The 15,690-nt window shown below is 42.7% G+C and overlaps 1 protein-coding gene across 2 annotated transcripts in view; it reads right to left on the bottom strand.

The window, feature by feature from the left end:
• GMPPB (GDP-mannose pyrophosphorylase B) overlaps positions 1 to 15,690 on the bottom strand; it is a 284,530-nt gene that overhangs the window by 145,347 nt on the left and 123,493 nt on the right. For both annotated transcript variants that reach the window (XM_086938773.1, XM_086938774.1), the window contains exons 4-7: positions 7,160 to 7,208; positions 2,485 to 2,627; positions 1,538 to 1,696; positions 1,093 to 1,171 (exon numbers count right to left, since the gene is read on the bottom strand). In XM_086938773.1, coding sequence (XP_086794899.1) covers positions 1,093 to 1,171; positions 1,538 to 1,696; positions 2,485 to 2,627; positions 7,160 to 7,208 — 430 coding nt within the window. The remainder of the gene's footprint in view (positions 1 to 1,092; positions 1,172 to 1,537; positions 1,697 to 2,484; positions 2,628 to 7,159; positions 7,209 to 15,690) is intronic.

Genomic DNA, 15,690 nt, shown 5'->3' with positions numbered 1-15,690 from the left:
GCAATGCAACAGATTCAGTACTTGCCACCAAGGTATGGTGTACATAAGATCGTAAATATGTGTAAACACCACTACTCGCTCCAAATCGCAAGACGGGGGTGTAGCTATGCAAGAGACAAGCCTCTCCATGCTCCCAACTAAAAAAAAAACGGATGTTGCGGGACGAGCATAACAGCGGGCAAGAAAGAAATGAGAAGGGAGCCTTCAATAAAAAAAGAAAAAGAGTGGACGGAACAAACGATAAATAAATCCAAGAGTAAGCGGACATGTAACAGAGGAAGTCGCCACAGAAGTGAAAACAGACCCAAAGGCAGGACAAAGAGAAAAATGTCACCAATCAAAAGAAAGCAATTTAAAAAGACATATGAAGGAACAAATGGAAAGCAGTGGGAAAGGTATAAGCCCCCCGAGTAGATACAGCAGGTTGAGAGACAGTGCATGCGCAGTGCCTAGACTCAACCTAAAAAGACTACAGTTACATCAGCTTGCCTCCTTCAGAAAGAATGTCACTGACACATTTCAAATTCTTTTGCTTGGAAATTTAAGAAACCCTCCCCTACTCGCCAGCTCAAATCTGCGTATAGCGAACAATGCTGAATTTGTAAAGAAATACAATCTAGTCAAATAAGGACAAACAGCCTTCCAGATTCAAAGCGCCTAATTATATATCCAAATGCCCAGTTGGCTGACTCCAAACTACTACTTAATTTAAAGAAAATCCTACTTTTTGCTCAATAAGCAACTGCTACTTGATGCCCTGTTCAGGATTACTTCTTAAGCACCATGAGACCCTGTACTATGAATGAGCACCATTATATAAGAGCTAAAAATAAATAAAATATCATCTAACAAGAGAGGACAGACCAACATTACTTACCAACTCCATTCTTAACATCTCATCCCTATCAATAGAGTGGAGATAAGGGATTGAATAAATAAAAATATAGTCCACCCTGTTTTTTAAAGCTACTGTGTTATTGTGTCAGCATTGAAGCTAGATCTTTACAAATAATTAATTTAACATAGATATGTTTAGGATTCTCTGATAGTTCCAGAAAAGAAACAACTGCAAAATATTTATCACTTTCTTACCCTGTAACTCCATAGCATAAAGTTCGCCTGCCTGCGCCATCACAGGAAAAATCTCCTTCTCTATAGAGGTGGGTCGTAACTGTAGATAAACACAAAAAAAGCAAGTAGGGGAGGAGGGAAAAAAGTAAACAGCTCGGCCCACATCTCTAAATACATTTCAATCCATCATTAACAGTTTGAAACAACGTCTCAGTAGATGACCTCTGTTATATATTGCAGATTGTTGACCAAGTTGCATTCATGACTACAATAACATTCATGCATACAAAGATTTTCACCGTTTTCATCAAACAGAAGACAAAGTGTTTTGTGAAAACAAAGAATGTTTTTTAAACTTTCTTTCCCACGCATTTTGAGAAGGAAAGCTGGATAGGAGGGAGAAATTCAACTAAAGGCAACGTGGTCAGTGTGCAGAGATGTCCCAGGCAAGAACAAGTGTGCTTACTTGTATCCGATCCAGGAGCTTGGGGTTAAAAATGTACATTCCAGCATTGATTTTGTTCGATACAAACACCTGGGGCTTCTCAACAAACTTTTGAATGCTCCCAGTTTCTGGTTCGTACACAACCACTCCATACTTGGAGGGCTCCTCCACCTTGGTCACCTGCAGCAAAAGGGGGAAAAACAAACCAGAGTATAATGAGAAAAAAAATCATAATGTAAAACAAAAGTTATAGTGAATCAGAGCACGGTGAGAGAACTCCAGTTAAAATCTATCATCAAGAGCTCTGTAGATAAATCCAAGATACACTTCAGATGAGCCGGATTAACAAACCAACCACTTTGAAATTTTACAGGTCAGCAGTACGTGATAACATTTGGAGGGAGCTTGATCTACTGACCTTACACAGAATAATTGAAATTGAACACACTGAATCGCCTTGATGTTTTGGGTGAGTGCAGTATGGGGGAACTGGTGCAGAGTAGTGAACAGTAGGAATGAAAATAAACTGTACATTTACTGACCCAGGCTTTGAAGAAGGTAGAGAAGTTTAAGGAAACCCTCAAATTCCTTACATGGAAACACAGCCCTATGCACACAGAAAGAGGCTCATGTGGCATCTCACTTGGAATCTTGGTATAGAACCTAGATACGGACTGTACACTAAGAATCCAGCTGTCCCAGGCTTTTCTCCTTTAAATATGTGTATAGGTTAGAATGCAAATAAAATTTAAGTTTCTCGGACCTGCTGTAACACAATATTATATTTAAGAAAGGGAATACCATTTTGGCGAGGAGCAGGCCCTGTTGAAAGAAGCCTGGAGTCTATCATTTCTGCTGCACACCCTCATCGTAGTGAAGGCAAATATCTCAGTACGGCTACATAGGGCTACAGTCCTTTTGATGAAACACTAATTACAGTTTAGACAAGACCTTTGACAAATACTCACCACAATTGTGCCCTCTTTGCCATGATGTGTATGAAAACGCAGCATGTCCTCGAAAGGGAAGTCGCAGATCACATCACTGTTTAAGACAAAGAAAGGGTCGGAGTCCATGGTGAGCAGCTGGCGGGCCAAAGCCAGTGGTCCCGCTGCATGAGGAAAACAGGAAAGACATGAATAATTGTGATATATTTATGTATTATGGATCAGATTTACCACTTATTTACTAATGCTTTTTAGCTTGCAATTCAAACATCTTGTTTATGAACATTTTATATTTTACATTCAACCTGAAAATCATTTTTTTGCTTTTGTTTTAGTTTTGTGTAAAGATATGTTGAATAAAGTTTTTTCTTTTTATAAACTGCACCTACAAAAACTTTAGATATTTAAAAATAATATCCTAGAAATGTCCAAATAGATGACATTGCAATTTTATTCTTGGAAGTAGCCATGTTTAGCTGCAATTGGCCCATTTAGAAAGTTTGACACTTTGTAAATGCTGCACTTGGCCCAGAGAAAAAATAAATACATCGGGACACTAGCAATATCGTTTTGAAAAACAAGCAAAATGCAGGCTCCAGGAAAGACTGGCTTGTCTGGTTCTACCAAGATGCGCCTATTCTGAATTCAAATAAATAAACATACCAATAAAAGCACATAGTTGTGTAAAATACAGCACATGTAACTCTATCCAATCAACATCTCCAATATATATATATATATATATATATATATATATATAAACTCGGGAACCACAGCGCCAATCCACACACCCGATACATTGTTGTAATCCTCAGGGTGTGCATATGGACATAGGCTATATAAATTAAAAATAAATAAGTTATTAAAAAATATAAGTTTAAAAAAAGTAGTCCCTTCAAAGTAGCGCCAGCCGCGACGTGCTAGCTGACATCAGGAGCGGCGTACACGCGAGGAGCGGCGTACAGGAGCGGCGGAGAACAGCGTGGGGAGGAGCGGCGGAGATCAGCGCGGGGAGGAGCAGTGACGAGGAGCGGCAGAGATCAGGGGAGCAGCGGACATGACCGGCGGACAGGCGGTGAGGATCGGCGGGCAGACAGTGAGGGGCTGCAGAGATTGAATATTCACTGTACTGTACGGCTCTAATAATTTAGTGAGAGGAGGTACCGGGGCCTATCGGAGGAGCTGCACTTGCTCTCCTATTAAAGGGCCCGCACCAGTGTTTTTAAGGCTGCAAACACTGCGAGCTCTTACGCTTTCTTCCCCATGGCAACCACTGTACCACTGCCATCTTTTCAGCCCCCCGCTGCAGCCGTCCGGACATCGCCACCAGTGCTGGGAAGGTACAAGCATGCCATCTCTGCATTGTTTTGGTATGCTGTTTTATGTTAAGGTAGAGGCTGTTTGTATAGCACCTGTGGCAGCCATGGATTGCTTCTAACCGCGGAAAATCATGTTGAATCGTCAGGTGTGCGCCAGAGTGGAGCAGCTGCCGTGTTCTTCTCGGATGAGAGCGTAAGGTGCTGATAACATGGAATTGTGAAACGCGCAGAGCACTGCTATCAGGCCCATGAGCACAGTGAATATAAAGCGTGTCTGCTGTCCAGAAAAGGCATTTCCTTTGAAATTGAATCAATTAGTTGTCGGGGAAGTGACGGGACAGTACAGGAACTTCTGAGGGGCAAGCAGGTACTCTGTGACGCCAACTACCTGCACTTTTCGATTAAGGAGACAAAGGAGGCTCAATAAAAAGAGCATTTATAAAAATAAAAAAAAGCAAAGCATGTATAAAGAAAGAAAGAGAAAGCACACGTAGACAATCTGTTCTGTTATGTTATTCACTGGCAGGTGGATGGGTAACGTTCAACACAATGAAAATTGAGGGGATTAAAAATATAGAAAGGTAGTGGACACAGCCTGTGCGTCACGCAGAGCACCCGGGTCACCCCTCTGCGGAGAACAGTCAACAAGTCCTAATAATGTGTCTCGTGGGCAGGTACCAAACGGGGCATTACAGCAGGAAAAAGTGACATGAGCAGTGATGTGGGCAGGTTACACAACGTCAGGGCGGGCCGGGGCCCTGAGCTATGATTGCTCCCGGACAACGTTGGGACGGGCTGCTAGTACTAATATAATAAAGAGAGAGCCCAAACCTTTGAGGCGGGTAATCTCAGGAACCACAGCACCAATCACAACACCCAATACAGCGTTGGAAAGGGAAGTTGCAGCAGAAGGGCATAGGCTATGCAGACGCCCACCATATATATTTAAAAGGTAAAAGAACCGTGCCAGCAAAGTAGTCCCTTGTGGGCGTGTCTGCCTTGTGCTGTGGGTGTGTGCTGGGGGCGTGTGCTGGGGGCGTGACAAACGCTGGGGGTGTGTGGTATGTTCCGCCCTTCATGCCATGTCTCATATCGTGTGCTGTGGGCGTGTGCTAGGGGCGTGTGCGGGGCACGGGATTACGGGGGGAAAAAAGCGAGCGTTGTGCCCAATATTTCATTGTTTCTTCTTCCCAGGTTCTGTACATTCCAGCTCCCGGTGTCCACCTTGCTCCCTTTCAATACCCCTGCACCCCATAATCATAACCCACCCTTACTCCTTAAAATACCCCAACACCCTTAAACACTAACCCATCTTAACCCTATAAATATACCCTGTACCCCAAAACCCAAACCTATCCATAAACCCTAATAATACCCCTGTACCTCAAAACCCAAACCTAGCCCTGAATCCTATAAATACCCCTATACCTCAAAACCCAAACCTAGCCCTGAACCCTAAAAATACCCCTGCACCCCATAATCATAACCCACCCTTACTCCTTAAAATACCCCAACACCCTTAAACACTAACCCATCTGAACCCTAAAATACCCCTGTATCCCAAAACCCAAACCTAGCCCTGAACCCTTAATACCCCAAAACCCAAACCTACCCCTGAACCCTAAAATACCCATATACCCCAAAACCCAAACCTACCCCTGAACCCTATAAAATACCCCTGTACCCCCAAACCTACCCCTGAACCCTAAAATACCCCTATACCCCAAAACCCAAACCTACCCCTGAACCCTAAAACTACCCCTGTACCCCAAAACCCATACCTATCCCTAAACCCTAAAACTACCCCTGTACCCCATAACCTAAAACTATATCTGAACCCTTAAAATACCCAAACACCCTAAAACCTATATCTCAGTACCCCAAAACATATACCCCTATACCCATACTTACTTTATCCAAACATTAAAAAAAAACATGCTTTTACCATTCATGCATTTACAACAAATTTCGTTGTAAATGTATGTGTGGTAAAAGCATATAAAATGTAATGCCATGCGTTATAATGGCATTGCGGAGTGATGGTACTTTCGTAATGAAAGTATGCGGATTGATGGTATGCAGAAAGAAAGTTGCGGAATAATGGGTGTTTACCCTCCCCCGGTAAGTACATTGGTGGCACGGCGGCCCACATCTCCAGCAACATACTCATATTTTTTCACCACCAATTTAACAAATGCACAGGTCTCTCTCATTGATGGCCAACACCGACATACACTTTTAGACACACTTCCCGCCACAAGTTCTAGCATTGCGAACTTTAGAGCTGGGTGGCTACGTTCTAATCTCGGCATCAGCTCAACATCCTGTGATTCTAGGCAAATCGCTTTGTCTCCCCGTGCCTACCACAAATGAATGCGTTCTTCTGTAATGTAAATTGTGCTCATGCCATGTTGTCGAGTTCGTGCTATATAATATTGCAAGGAAAAATAAAGCAGGGAAACTCGAGTTCACACACTACTGAACGAGCACTCTTAAGTGCATCAGCAGTGCACTGTGAATTGGAGCGTTTCACAGGCCTATCACAGATGAGAAATGCTATCAAAACGAAATCCTACAAAACAATATACTACTGGCTGGCAGCAATTCATACCCGGAAAACGTTGGGACGTTATGTATAATATTATATATATATATATATATATCACACTAGTCAGACAAAGACATCCATAAAAACAAAAAGACAATGAAATATGAATCACCGTCTATCCCAAACATTTAACCATTATGGAAAGGTAGTTTACCTCTTTTTGGAAAAACACAGCCAGGGTCTCACTTTCTAATCCAAAATTACAAATGTTAATGTAATTCACTCTAACTCAGAGCAGCTCGGTTCTGATTGTTCCAAAAATTATATTTGGTTACAAATCCACTATATAAATCACAGCCTGCACTCACACTCTCTAAATCACAATCACAGGATCCAACTCACTCTTCCTGAATCACAGCTTTCACAGTCGAGGTCGCGACTCGATACGTGCCTAGTCTCCCTCGCCTTGAATCAAAAGTCTGCCTCAGCCTTCCTTCTAGCACTATGCACTTCCCTTCATTCCCTTAAATATTGCTTAATGTCTCCCTCTTTTCCAGAGATTAGTATAAAACACCTCTTTTCTTCATGCTGGATTACAACTTTGGCCTCTCCCTAAACCTCGAGAGATATTTCCCCTCACTTGCACCTAGACCACAGCAGGAATGCTCTTCTCTCCTCCACTGCGGACATGTGCTTCCTTAACACGCAATCAGAACCAACATTTCCCATGTCTGCATGGACTAAGAGTCTGCATCCGCCCTATCACTATAAAACCCAACCTGGTAATTCCATTCAAGAGTGAGATATGACAAGCAGGACTAGTACTTACCCGTTCCTAGAGGCTCCTTCTCATGAGACAATGAGATGTGAATTCCCAGCTGAAGGAAGAAACAGAAGGACAGAAAATAAGGGTTATTTATGGCGTGTAAATGGAACAATGTAATCTCGTTCATGAACACCCACCAACACGAATGAGATCCCAGTTATAAATACTCATTGTTAAAGTCAGAACACAATCTTAGAATATCAAACATGAAAAAGTAAAAGGACAACACTGTAATAATGCACAGCTTATATGTCTGAATATGATTTGCAGAAATATTGTCCGAAAGATTGTGTCCCCCAAATATCATTTACAAAGATGTCATCCAAAGGGGTGTAGATTTCCGATTATGAACTTCAGTTGGTTGATATTTTTGTAGAGTATGTTTACAAAAAAAAACAATATTTATGTCAGATACGCTGATACCACACCCAATGTACACGACCATTAAAAGCAAAACTAATAGTAGATTGTTCCCTTACACATGTTTCGCCCTTTCCTCTGAGCTAGCTGGTACCACCAATCTTCATTAGCTTAAAAGTACATTTGAACTTCTGCCTTTGTTATTTGTTTTTTAATTTTATTTTACTAGAAGAGGAGCATAAAAGTAAATAAGCCCCGAATGTAGCTAAGCAGTTTTAAAAGAATTAATCAGACACAGAGTTATAACATATTGAAAATAGGCATAAGACAATCAGAATGGCTACATATTCACAATTAAATCTCCTTAGCACAGGTATGTGTATATTTAACAGAACCACATTTTCAGAATGCAATCAGGCCCATCAAGGTCTTTGTCTTGTGCAGGAATTTGGCAGTCACATGGCCAGTTCAGTTTGAGGAACAGAGTCTGTCACGGTTTACATACTTCCAAATGAAGCCACAAAGTCTTAAGCTGCTTGTAGTGGTTTTTGGTCCATCAAAAGAAACGAAAAGCTTAAAAGGAAAGCAAAGAAACTCTTAACTTACCGTCAGGAAAGATCTTACCATAAATCTTATTCACTGGTGCGGCTGTTCAGATAATCATCTGACATTGTGAGGTGCTTCTCAAGTCAATCAAGAAGAACGATGCCTGTATAATCAACAATCAAGTGGAGAATGGATCACTTGATACTACAGCACCAGGGTTTTTTTGGTTTTTGATGACCTTCTTAAAAAACCCTCATACGCGCACGTAAGCGATGTGGTGATATATCTTGGTTCTCCACCAATTTACGTAGCGTGGGTGCATCATCATAGGGTTTTTCTAGTTGTATGCAACCTCCACCCGGAGGTAACCACTGGATATGTATCAGTGTCCAGAAATAGTGCTCCCCCCAAAAATATTTCTGAGTTTAAAAATCCTTAGATCATCACAAGTAAAAATAGTTTTTAATACAAAATGTTTTTGTGTATATTTGGATCGCGTTACTAGATCCTCTATAGATAAAGGTTGGCCGACATGTTTCAGCCCCACTATGCCCAGCAGGGTCTATGGGGCTTGCTTCAGGACCGAGATGGAAATTTAAAAAGTGTGTACTCACACGTTTTGTGTAGCACAGAGGTGATTCAATTCGCCACCCTCTGTCTATTGAGGCCAGTAGTACCTGAAATTGAGAAAATAACTAGTTCTCTTGTTGTTCTTTTAACCGTATAGTTATTCTCTTTTCTACATAACCACTCATTAGGTGACTTGTTTTGAAATCTAAATGTGAACATTCTACTGAGGTATACAAATTTGTCTCATCTACACCATACATTAAAAAGAAGTATTCGTTGTAATTGCATATAGTTTACATGGTCTTCAAATTATGTTGTGACTATACCAACAGATGATAAATGGCAATATGCGCGGTTCATTCTATAATTTCTTGGAGGATTCATAAAAAGGGGTAAGGCATCGCGTATATAGTAGTCATTTATTCACTTTGCGCACAAAATATATAACTCAACATCCACGTTAATTGAATTCATAAACTCGTTTGGAAACACACGCATGTATATCAATAATGGAACACACTATAGATATACACAAAAATAGTGAGTATTGGCAACAGTGGATATCGGCATCACAGTGAAAAAATTACCACTATATACGAGATACCTTACCCCTTTGTGCAATGCGATAACACATCGATACCTAACTTTGAGTTATGAACATTGTAATTAGAATTATGAATCCTCCAAGAAATTATAGAATGAACCGCGCTTATTGCCATTTAACATCTGTTGGTATAGTCACAACATAATTTAAAGACCATGTAAACTATATACAATTACAACGAATACTTCTTTTTAATGTATGGTGGAGATGAGACAAATTTGTATACCTCAGTAGAATGTTCACAGTTTTTTTCACATTTAGATTTCAAAACAAGTCACTTAATGAGTGGTTATGCAGAAAAGAGAATAATTATAGGGCTAAAATGACAACATGAAAACTAGTTATTTTCTCAATTTCAGGTACTACTGGCCTCAATAGAAAGAGGGTGGCAAATTGAATCAACTCTGTGCTACACAAATCGTGTGAGTACACACTTTTTTAATTTCCATCTCGGTCCTTTTGAAAGCCCCATAGACCCGGATGGGCATAGTGGGGCTGAAACATGTCAGCCAACCTTTATGTATAGAGGATCTAGTAACTCAATCCAAATCTACACAAAAACGTTTTAAAAATAATTCTTTAATCACATTTTTTATTAAAAATTGCTTTTGCTTGTGATGATCCAAGGATTTTTAAATTCACAAAAATGTTTGTGGGAAGCACTATTTCTGGACACTGCTACATATCCAGTGGTTACCTCCGGGTGGAGGTTGCATACAAGTAGAAAAACCCTATGATGATGCACCCACGCTCCGTAAATTGGTGGAGAACCAAGATATACCACCACATCGCTTACGTGCGTGTATGAGGGTTTTTAAGAAGGTCACCAATAACTAAAAAAACCCTGGTGCTGTCGTATCAAGTGATCCATTCTCCACTTGATTGTTGATTATATAGCCTGGAAGCTGAATGGATCCACATTTCTACCTCCCCCACTTTGATTGATGAACGATGCCTGTACCCTGGACCACTTGCACTAGCAACTGACACAGCTGAACGTGCTGCGAAGGTCTGTAAATGAAAGGCGTAAGGAACCCTTAGACATAGCATATTTAGTAATTAGCAATATACAAATTGAAACTCCGTTTGATAGTGCCCAGCCCTAGTGTAAAACCCAATTGGACTTCGAAAAGAACAGAGTTCTCTTTGTCACAGCTTTTGAGTCTAGCCAGTAAAATCCTGCCCAAACCTTAAATGTGCAATCAAAAGATGACAAAGGGCAATAACACCCTAGATCAGCTTTATTGTCTTTTTCAAATATTGGGACAATAATGGACTGGGGTAATTATTGCCTGGCAGCGTCCCTTAATATGTTAAGAAGAACAGGAGCCCAAAGGTCGGTATCGTTTTTTGGTATATAACCACGGGAACCCTGTCCGATCCGGGAGTCTTGCCTTGAGTGCTCCTCTTGGCTATTATAACCTCTGACACCTCAAAAGATATGCATAATACAAAAGGACAGGGGGAGAAACCCCATCATTATTTTCATGTGAGGAAGAGAAAAAGCATTGCAAAAATGGCCCACCAACCAATGCGGAGAGAGAAGAGCTTTCAAAACTGGTGCAGAAGTATCTTTAAAATGGGAGGAATTAATAACCTTCCAGAAGGTGTTATTGTCATTTGTTATTGGCTGCTCTAACGAGGTCCAATAATCAACCCTTATACAGGCCTTCTAAGTCTGCAGAGCTTTTTTGTAACCTGTTCTGTAGGCTTGTACATCAGCCCAATTTCATGCTGTCTTTGTAAGGTCAGTCATGAGATTTCTATGTTCTGGACAGCAAGCAGAATCAAACCACAGGTTCTGCTGGGGTTTAGAAGTAGTACAAAAGGGGGTGGTGATGGACGGAGCATCTGAATCAATCGAACACTCACACCCAGTCAAAAGATCTGGGTTTAATCCATTACCGTTCTTTAGCCCACTCTGCCACCCCAGTTCAGACATGGCTATATGCAAATCAGTCTGACCCTGTGCCTCATGGGAACAGTCCAGCCCGAACTGCCAAGCCATGTCTTCCCTGGACCGGAAACAAGCTTCCGAGGACCGGTGTCTGGCATTCCAGCTGTCTTCAGCCCGGCTTGCTTGAATCCAGTGGCAAAGTGAGCGAGGGACTCACGTCTGAGCATACCCTGCCACACTTATGGTGGCCAAAAGCGGTATAAAAGGGGGTGGTGATGGACGGAGCATCTGAATCAATCAAACACTCACACCCAGTCAAAAGATCTGGGTTTAATCCATCACCGTTCTTTAGCCCACTCTGCCACCCCAGTTCAGACATGGCTATATGCAAATCAGTCTGACCCTGTGCTTCATGGGAACAGTCCAGCCCGAACTACCAAGCCATGTCTTCCCTGGACAGGAAACAAGCTTCTGAGGACCGGTTTCTGGCATTCCAGCCGTCTTCAGCCCGGCTTGCTTGAATCCAGTGGCAAAGTGAGCGAGGGACTCACGTCTGAGCATACCCTGCCACACTTATGGTGGCCAAAAGCGGTATAAAAGGGGGTGGTGATGGACGGAGCATCTGAATCAATCAAACACTCACACCCAGTCAAAAGATCTGGGTTTAATCCATCACCGTTCTTTAGCCCACTCTGCCACCCCAGTTCAGACATGGCTATATGCAAATCAGTCTGACCCTGTGCCTCATGAGAACAGTCCAGCCCGAACTGCCAAGCCATGTCTTCCCTGGACCGGAAACAAGCTTCCGAGGACTGGTTTCTGGCATTCCAGCCGTCTTCAGCCCGGCTTGCTTGATTCCAGTGGCAAAGTGAGCAAGGGACTCACGTCTGAGCATACCCTGCCACACTTAGGGCAGCCAAAAGCGGTACAAAAGGGGGTGGTGATGGACGGAGCATCTGAATCAATCAAACACTCACACCCAGTCAAAAGATCTGGGTTTAATCCATCACCGTTCTTTAGCCCGCTTTGTACCGCTTTTGGCGGCAATAAGTGTGGCAGGGTATGCTCAGACGTGAGTCCCTTGCTCACTTTGCGACTGGATTCAAGCAAGCCGGGCTGAAGACGGCTGGAGTACCAGAAACCGGTCCTCGGAAGCTTGTTTCCGGTCCAGGGAAGACATGGCTTGGCAGTTCGGGCTGGACTGTTCCCATGAGGCACAGGGTCAGACTGATTTGCATATAGCCATGTCTGAACTGGGGTGGCAGAGTGGGCTAAAGAATGGTGATGGATTAAACCCAGATCTTTTGACTGGGTGTGAGTGTTTGATTGACTCAGATGCTCCGTCCATCACCACCCCCTTTTGTAAGGGGTTTAGAAGTAGGCACTGTGGCGGTCAAAAGTGTCTTCATTGTTCTACAGATCAATTTGAAGTACTCTTGACTGTTATAACATCAACATGTTAATCTAAGCGTACCATAACGTCTTCGTTGCCTATAGGACAGTAGGTCCGATAACAATTGCATGGGGTTTACATTAGCCAATTTCAACAAAACCCCTTTAATTTTACCAACTTTGTGTTCTAAAGACCTGTCATCAGGTTTTACGTGTCTTTGCCCCAAGTGTAAACAGACTGAAAGAGTATTGGGATCACTGGCAGAGGTAGTTATAAAAGAAAAGCTAAATGCAAAAGAGCACAACTCCTCTTAAAAATAAAGGGCAATACAAGCTCCTCTGAAGCGAAGGGACATGCATCCACAGAAAAAATATGGTTATAGTTAAACAAAATGCTATTTAGTGCATAACCATAAGAATCATGATAACAAGCATTTGCTATGCAATAAGTCTGGCAATACTGAAAGTTTGAGCTATTGGCGTTGCATTATTATTTGCAACACCAATAGCTCAATCTTTCAGTAATGCACGACCTATTGCATTGCAAATGCTTGTTTTCTATTCTGAAAGTGCATCGGCAAATAGACAGACACTGCAGATGGAGATGTCAAGCTACCTATCTCAACTTCTGGCAGTGTGCCATATGACTTAAGGCACTGCAGAAGCAGCTCCAAGCTTCCTCTCATCTTCTGGCAGTGTAACATCATCACACACTTGGGCACTGCGAAAGGAGCTACTAAGCTTTCTCTCTCATCTTCCATTTACCATTATCAGATACATTAACACTGCAGAAGAAGCTGTCAACATTCCACTCCTCGAAGGTCAGAATCATCAGATAGATGGGACTTCAGGAGAAAATGTGAAGGCCCAGCTCGTGCAGCGAGCTTCAGAGCGCTAGAGCCATAAGATAGTGGAACGCTGGGAAGCAGAAGTGCATACATAAACAATAATTTCCCCTGATGTCTGCTTGCTTAAAGACCAAAAAGAACCGAGGTGTCCTTACAGAAGAGTCAAGTGCGCTAAAATTCATGTCAAAGGAGCATCGGAAGTGGGGGCGCGATGTCTGGGGTGCCAAGGCTAAGAGTGCCAAAAGTGTCATGGACATTCCGAAAGGCCAGCAGATAACCTTTGTCCCATTTGTACTATCAGCCCACAGCGAAGAAAAGAAAATTACACACAAATGGAGTCCCACGCTTTCAGGCAGGCAAAAATTGTCCACTTTGTGGAAATAAAAATTCTGACCCCAATGGCACGAAAACAAGGAGTACAAAGCGAATGATCAACAAGGTATAATAATTACATAGGAGAAGCTGCGAAGCTTTCCCCTCTATTGCATTATCACATGGGAGGACGTCACAGAAGGAACAGAAAATGTGTCATCCCTGGGGTAACACATAATATTATAGCAGTGTATTATTCTCACATAGACACTGCAGAAGTAGCCAACCAGCTTCCTCTCTCATCTTCAGACATTGAAACATTATCATATAGGAGAAGCTGCCAAGCTTCCCTGTCTCTCGCATAATTACATAGAAGGTTTTCACAGAAGGAACTACCAATCTTTCATCCCCAGGGCCATATGAATCAAGCAAAATTGCGATCTCAAACGCCGAAATTAGCCGAATTTCGGCGGTTGCGATCGCAATTTTGCTAAGTGGTATGTATGAAGGCAAATCTGCGTGCAAAATAAGGAATCGCAAAATTTGCGATTCCTTATTTTACGATTGCATTTAAGGAATCGCAAATTTAGCGATCCCTGCTAGTCATGTCAACTGACACAAACGAGGGGCACATTTTTTTTTTTAAACCTTTATTGTACAGTTCAATAAAATTACAAGCACTGGCCAACAACCGCAGGGGCCGGCCGCCACACAAGAATAAGATCTAATGTATTATCTAACGACACAGCTCTTCAGCCGACAACCCTGAGGTCCGGCAGCAAATCAGGATAAATGTTGTATTGAACTTACAACACGTTGCAGGATAAGACAGAGGTTTCATTTTATGTTTAACCCCCCCCCAACCAAAAAGCAAAGAAAAAGAAACAGACGTATCTGGTGCCATACCTTCAAACACTATGATAAAGTGAGCGGGTGGAAATAGAATAGCCACAGATCAATATAAAGGGAACGACTGAGACGCCTGCACTAGCAAGCACAAAACAGGATATACGACAAAGCTATCTGTAACCCAATGCAGCCGCCCGCACACAGACCTCGCCCACCCATTGACACCAGGATAGAAAAGGAAGTACGGTTACCAGATACCGGAATAAATACGGTCAGGAAAATAGGCCACGTTATGCATATAGAAGAGACAAATGAAAATAAAAGGACAGAGAAATCGTAAAAGAGGAACACGGACAAAATAATAAACCCATCCCCCCACCCTGCACCCCTGCATTTGGCTCTCGCCTAACCCCAACTAGCAGTGTGTCTGTCGCCCCAGCTAACTAAGTTCTAAAAGAAGAAAAGAGAAAGAGTGGAGGAGGATAGTTCCAAACAGGCTCCTGGTCCTCTTCCCCCCACCAGAAACAGTAACCCCTGGGATAAAGCAACAGTCTAACCAATAATAAAAAGAAAACAGATCAGGGGAGCACTTGAAAACACCGCCCGGCCTCCCGTGTGCCCAACAGTATAAATCCCCCTTCCAGGAGGACCCTAATACTAACCCTAGGCCATACGTCTCAGCACTGACCCTTCCGCACCATCATATGAACTCCTCCCGGTAGAACCACTGAGTCGACACAAGCAGCCGCATGCCAAGAGAGTTCAAAAAGTGTGTGTCCAAGACAAATCCAAAACCTAGGATCCTGGAAAACCCCATCAGCAGCAAAACTCTCCCTCAACGACAGGCAGTCCCGATGTTGCTTCCTCCACAGCCACGCACCAGCCATGGGGGAACAGGATGAAGAGAAGGCACCAATACAGTCAGCGACAGGAGACTCATGGAAAAAAACGTCAGTCAAGTCTCTAGCCCGCCATAGAGACGATGCACACTGCAAAACGTTCCAAGCATTAGGGTCACAATCTTCCGATGCACTGACCAAGGGCTCCAAACACTCTTGTCGCACAGGGTCCTCGTTGGGAAACAACATGGCGGTCTCGGGTGTCGTAGCCTGGCGCAGGTCATGTAGCGAAGCAGGGTCCGGTCCCGCAAATCTTT

The sequence above is a fragment of the Lissotriton vulgaris genome, chromosome 9, assembly GCF_964263255.1.
Source record: "Lissotriton vulgaris chromosome 9, aLisVul1.2, whole genome shotgun sequence".
NCBI classification, from domain to species: domain Eukaryota; kingdom Metazoa; phylum Chordata; class Amphibia; order Caudata; family Salamandridae; genus Lissotriton; species Lissotriton vulgaris.
The sequence above is the reverse complement of the archived record's forward strand: the minus strand, read 5'-3'. Positions and strand labels throughout refer to the sequence as shown.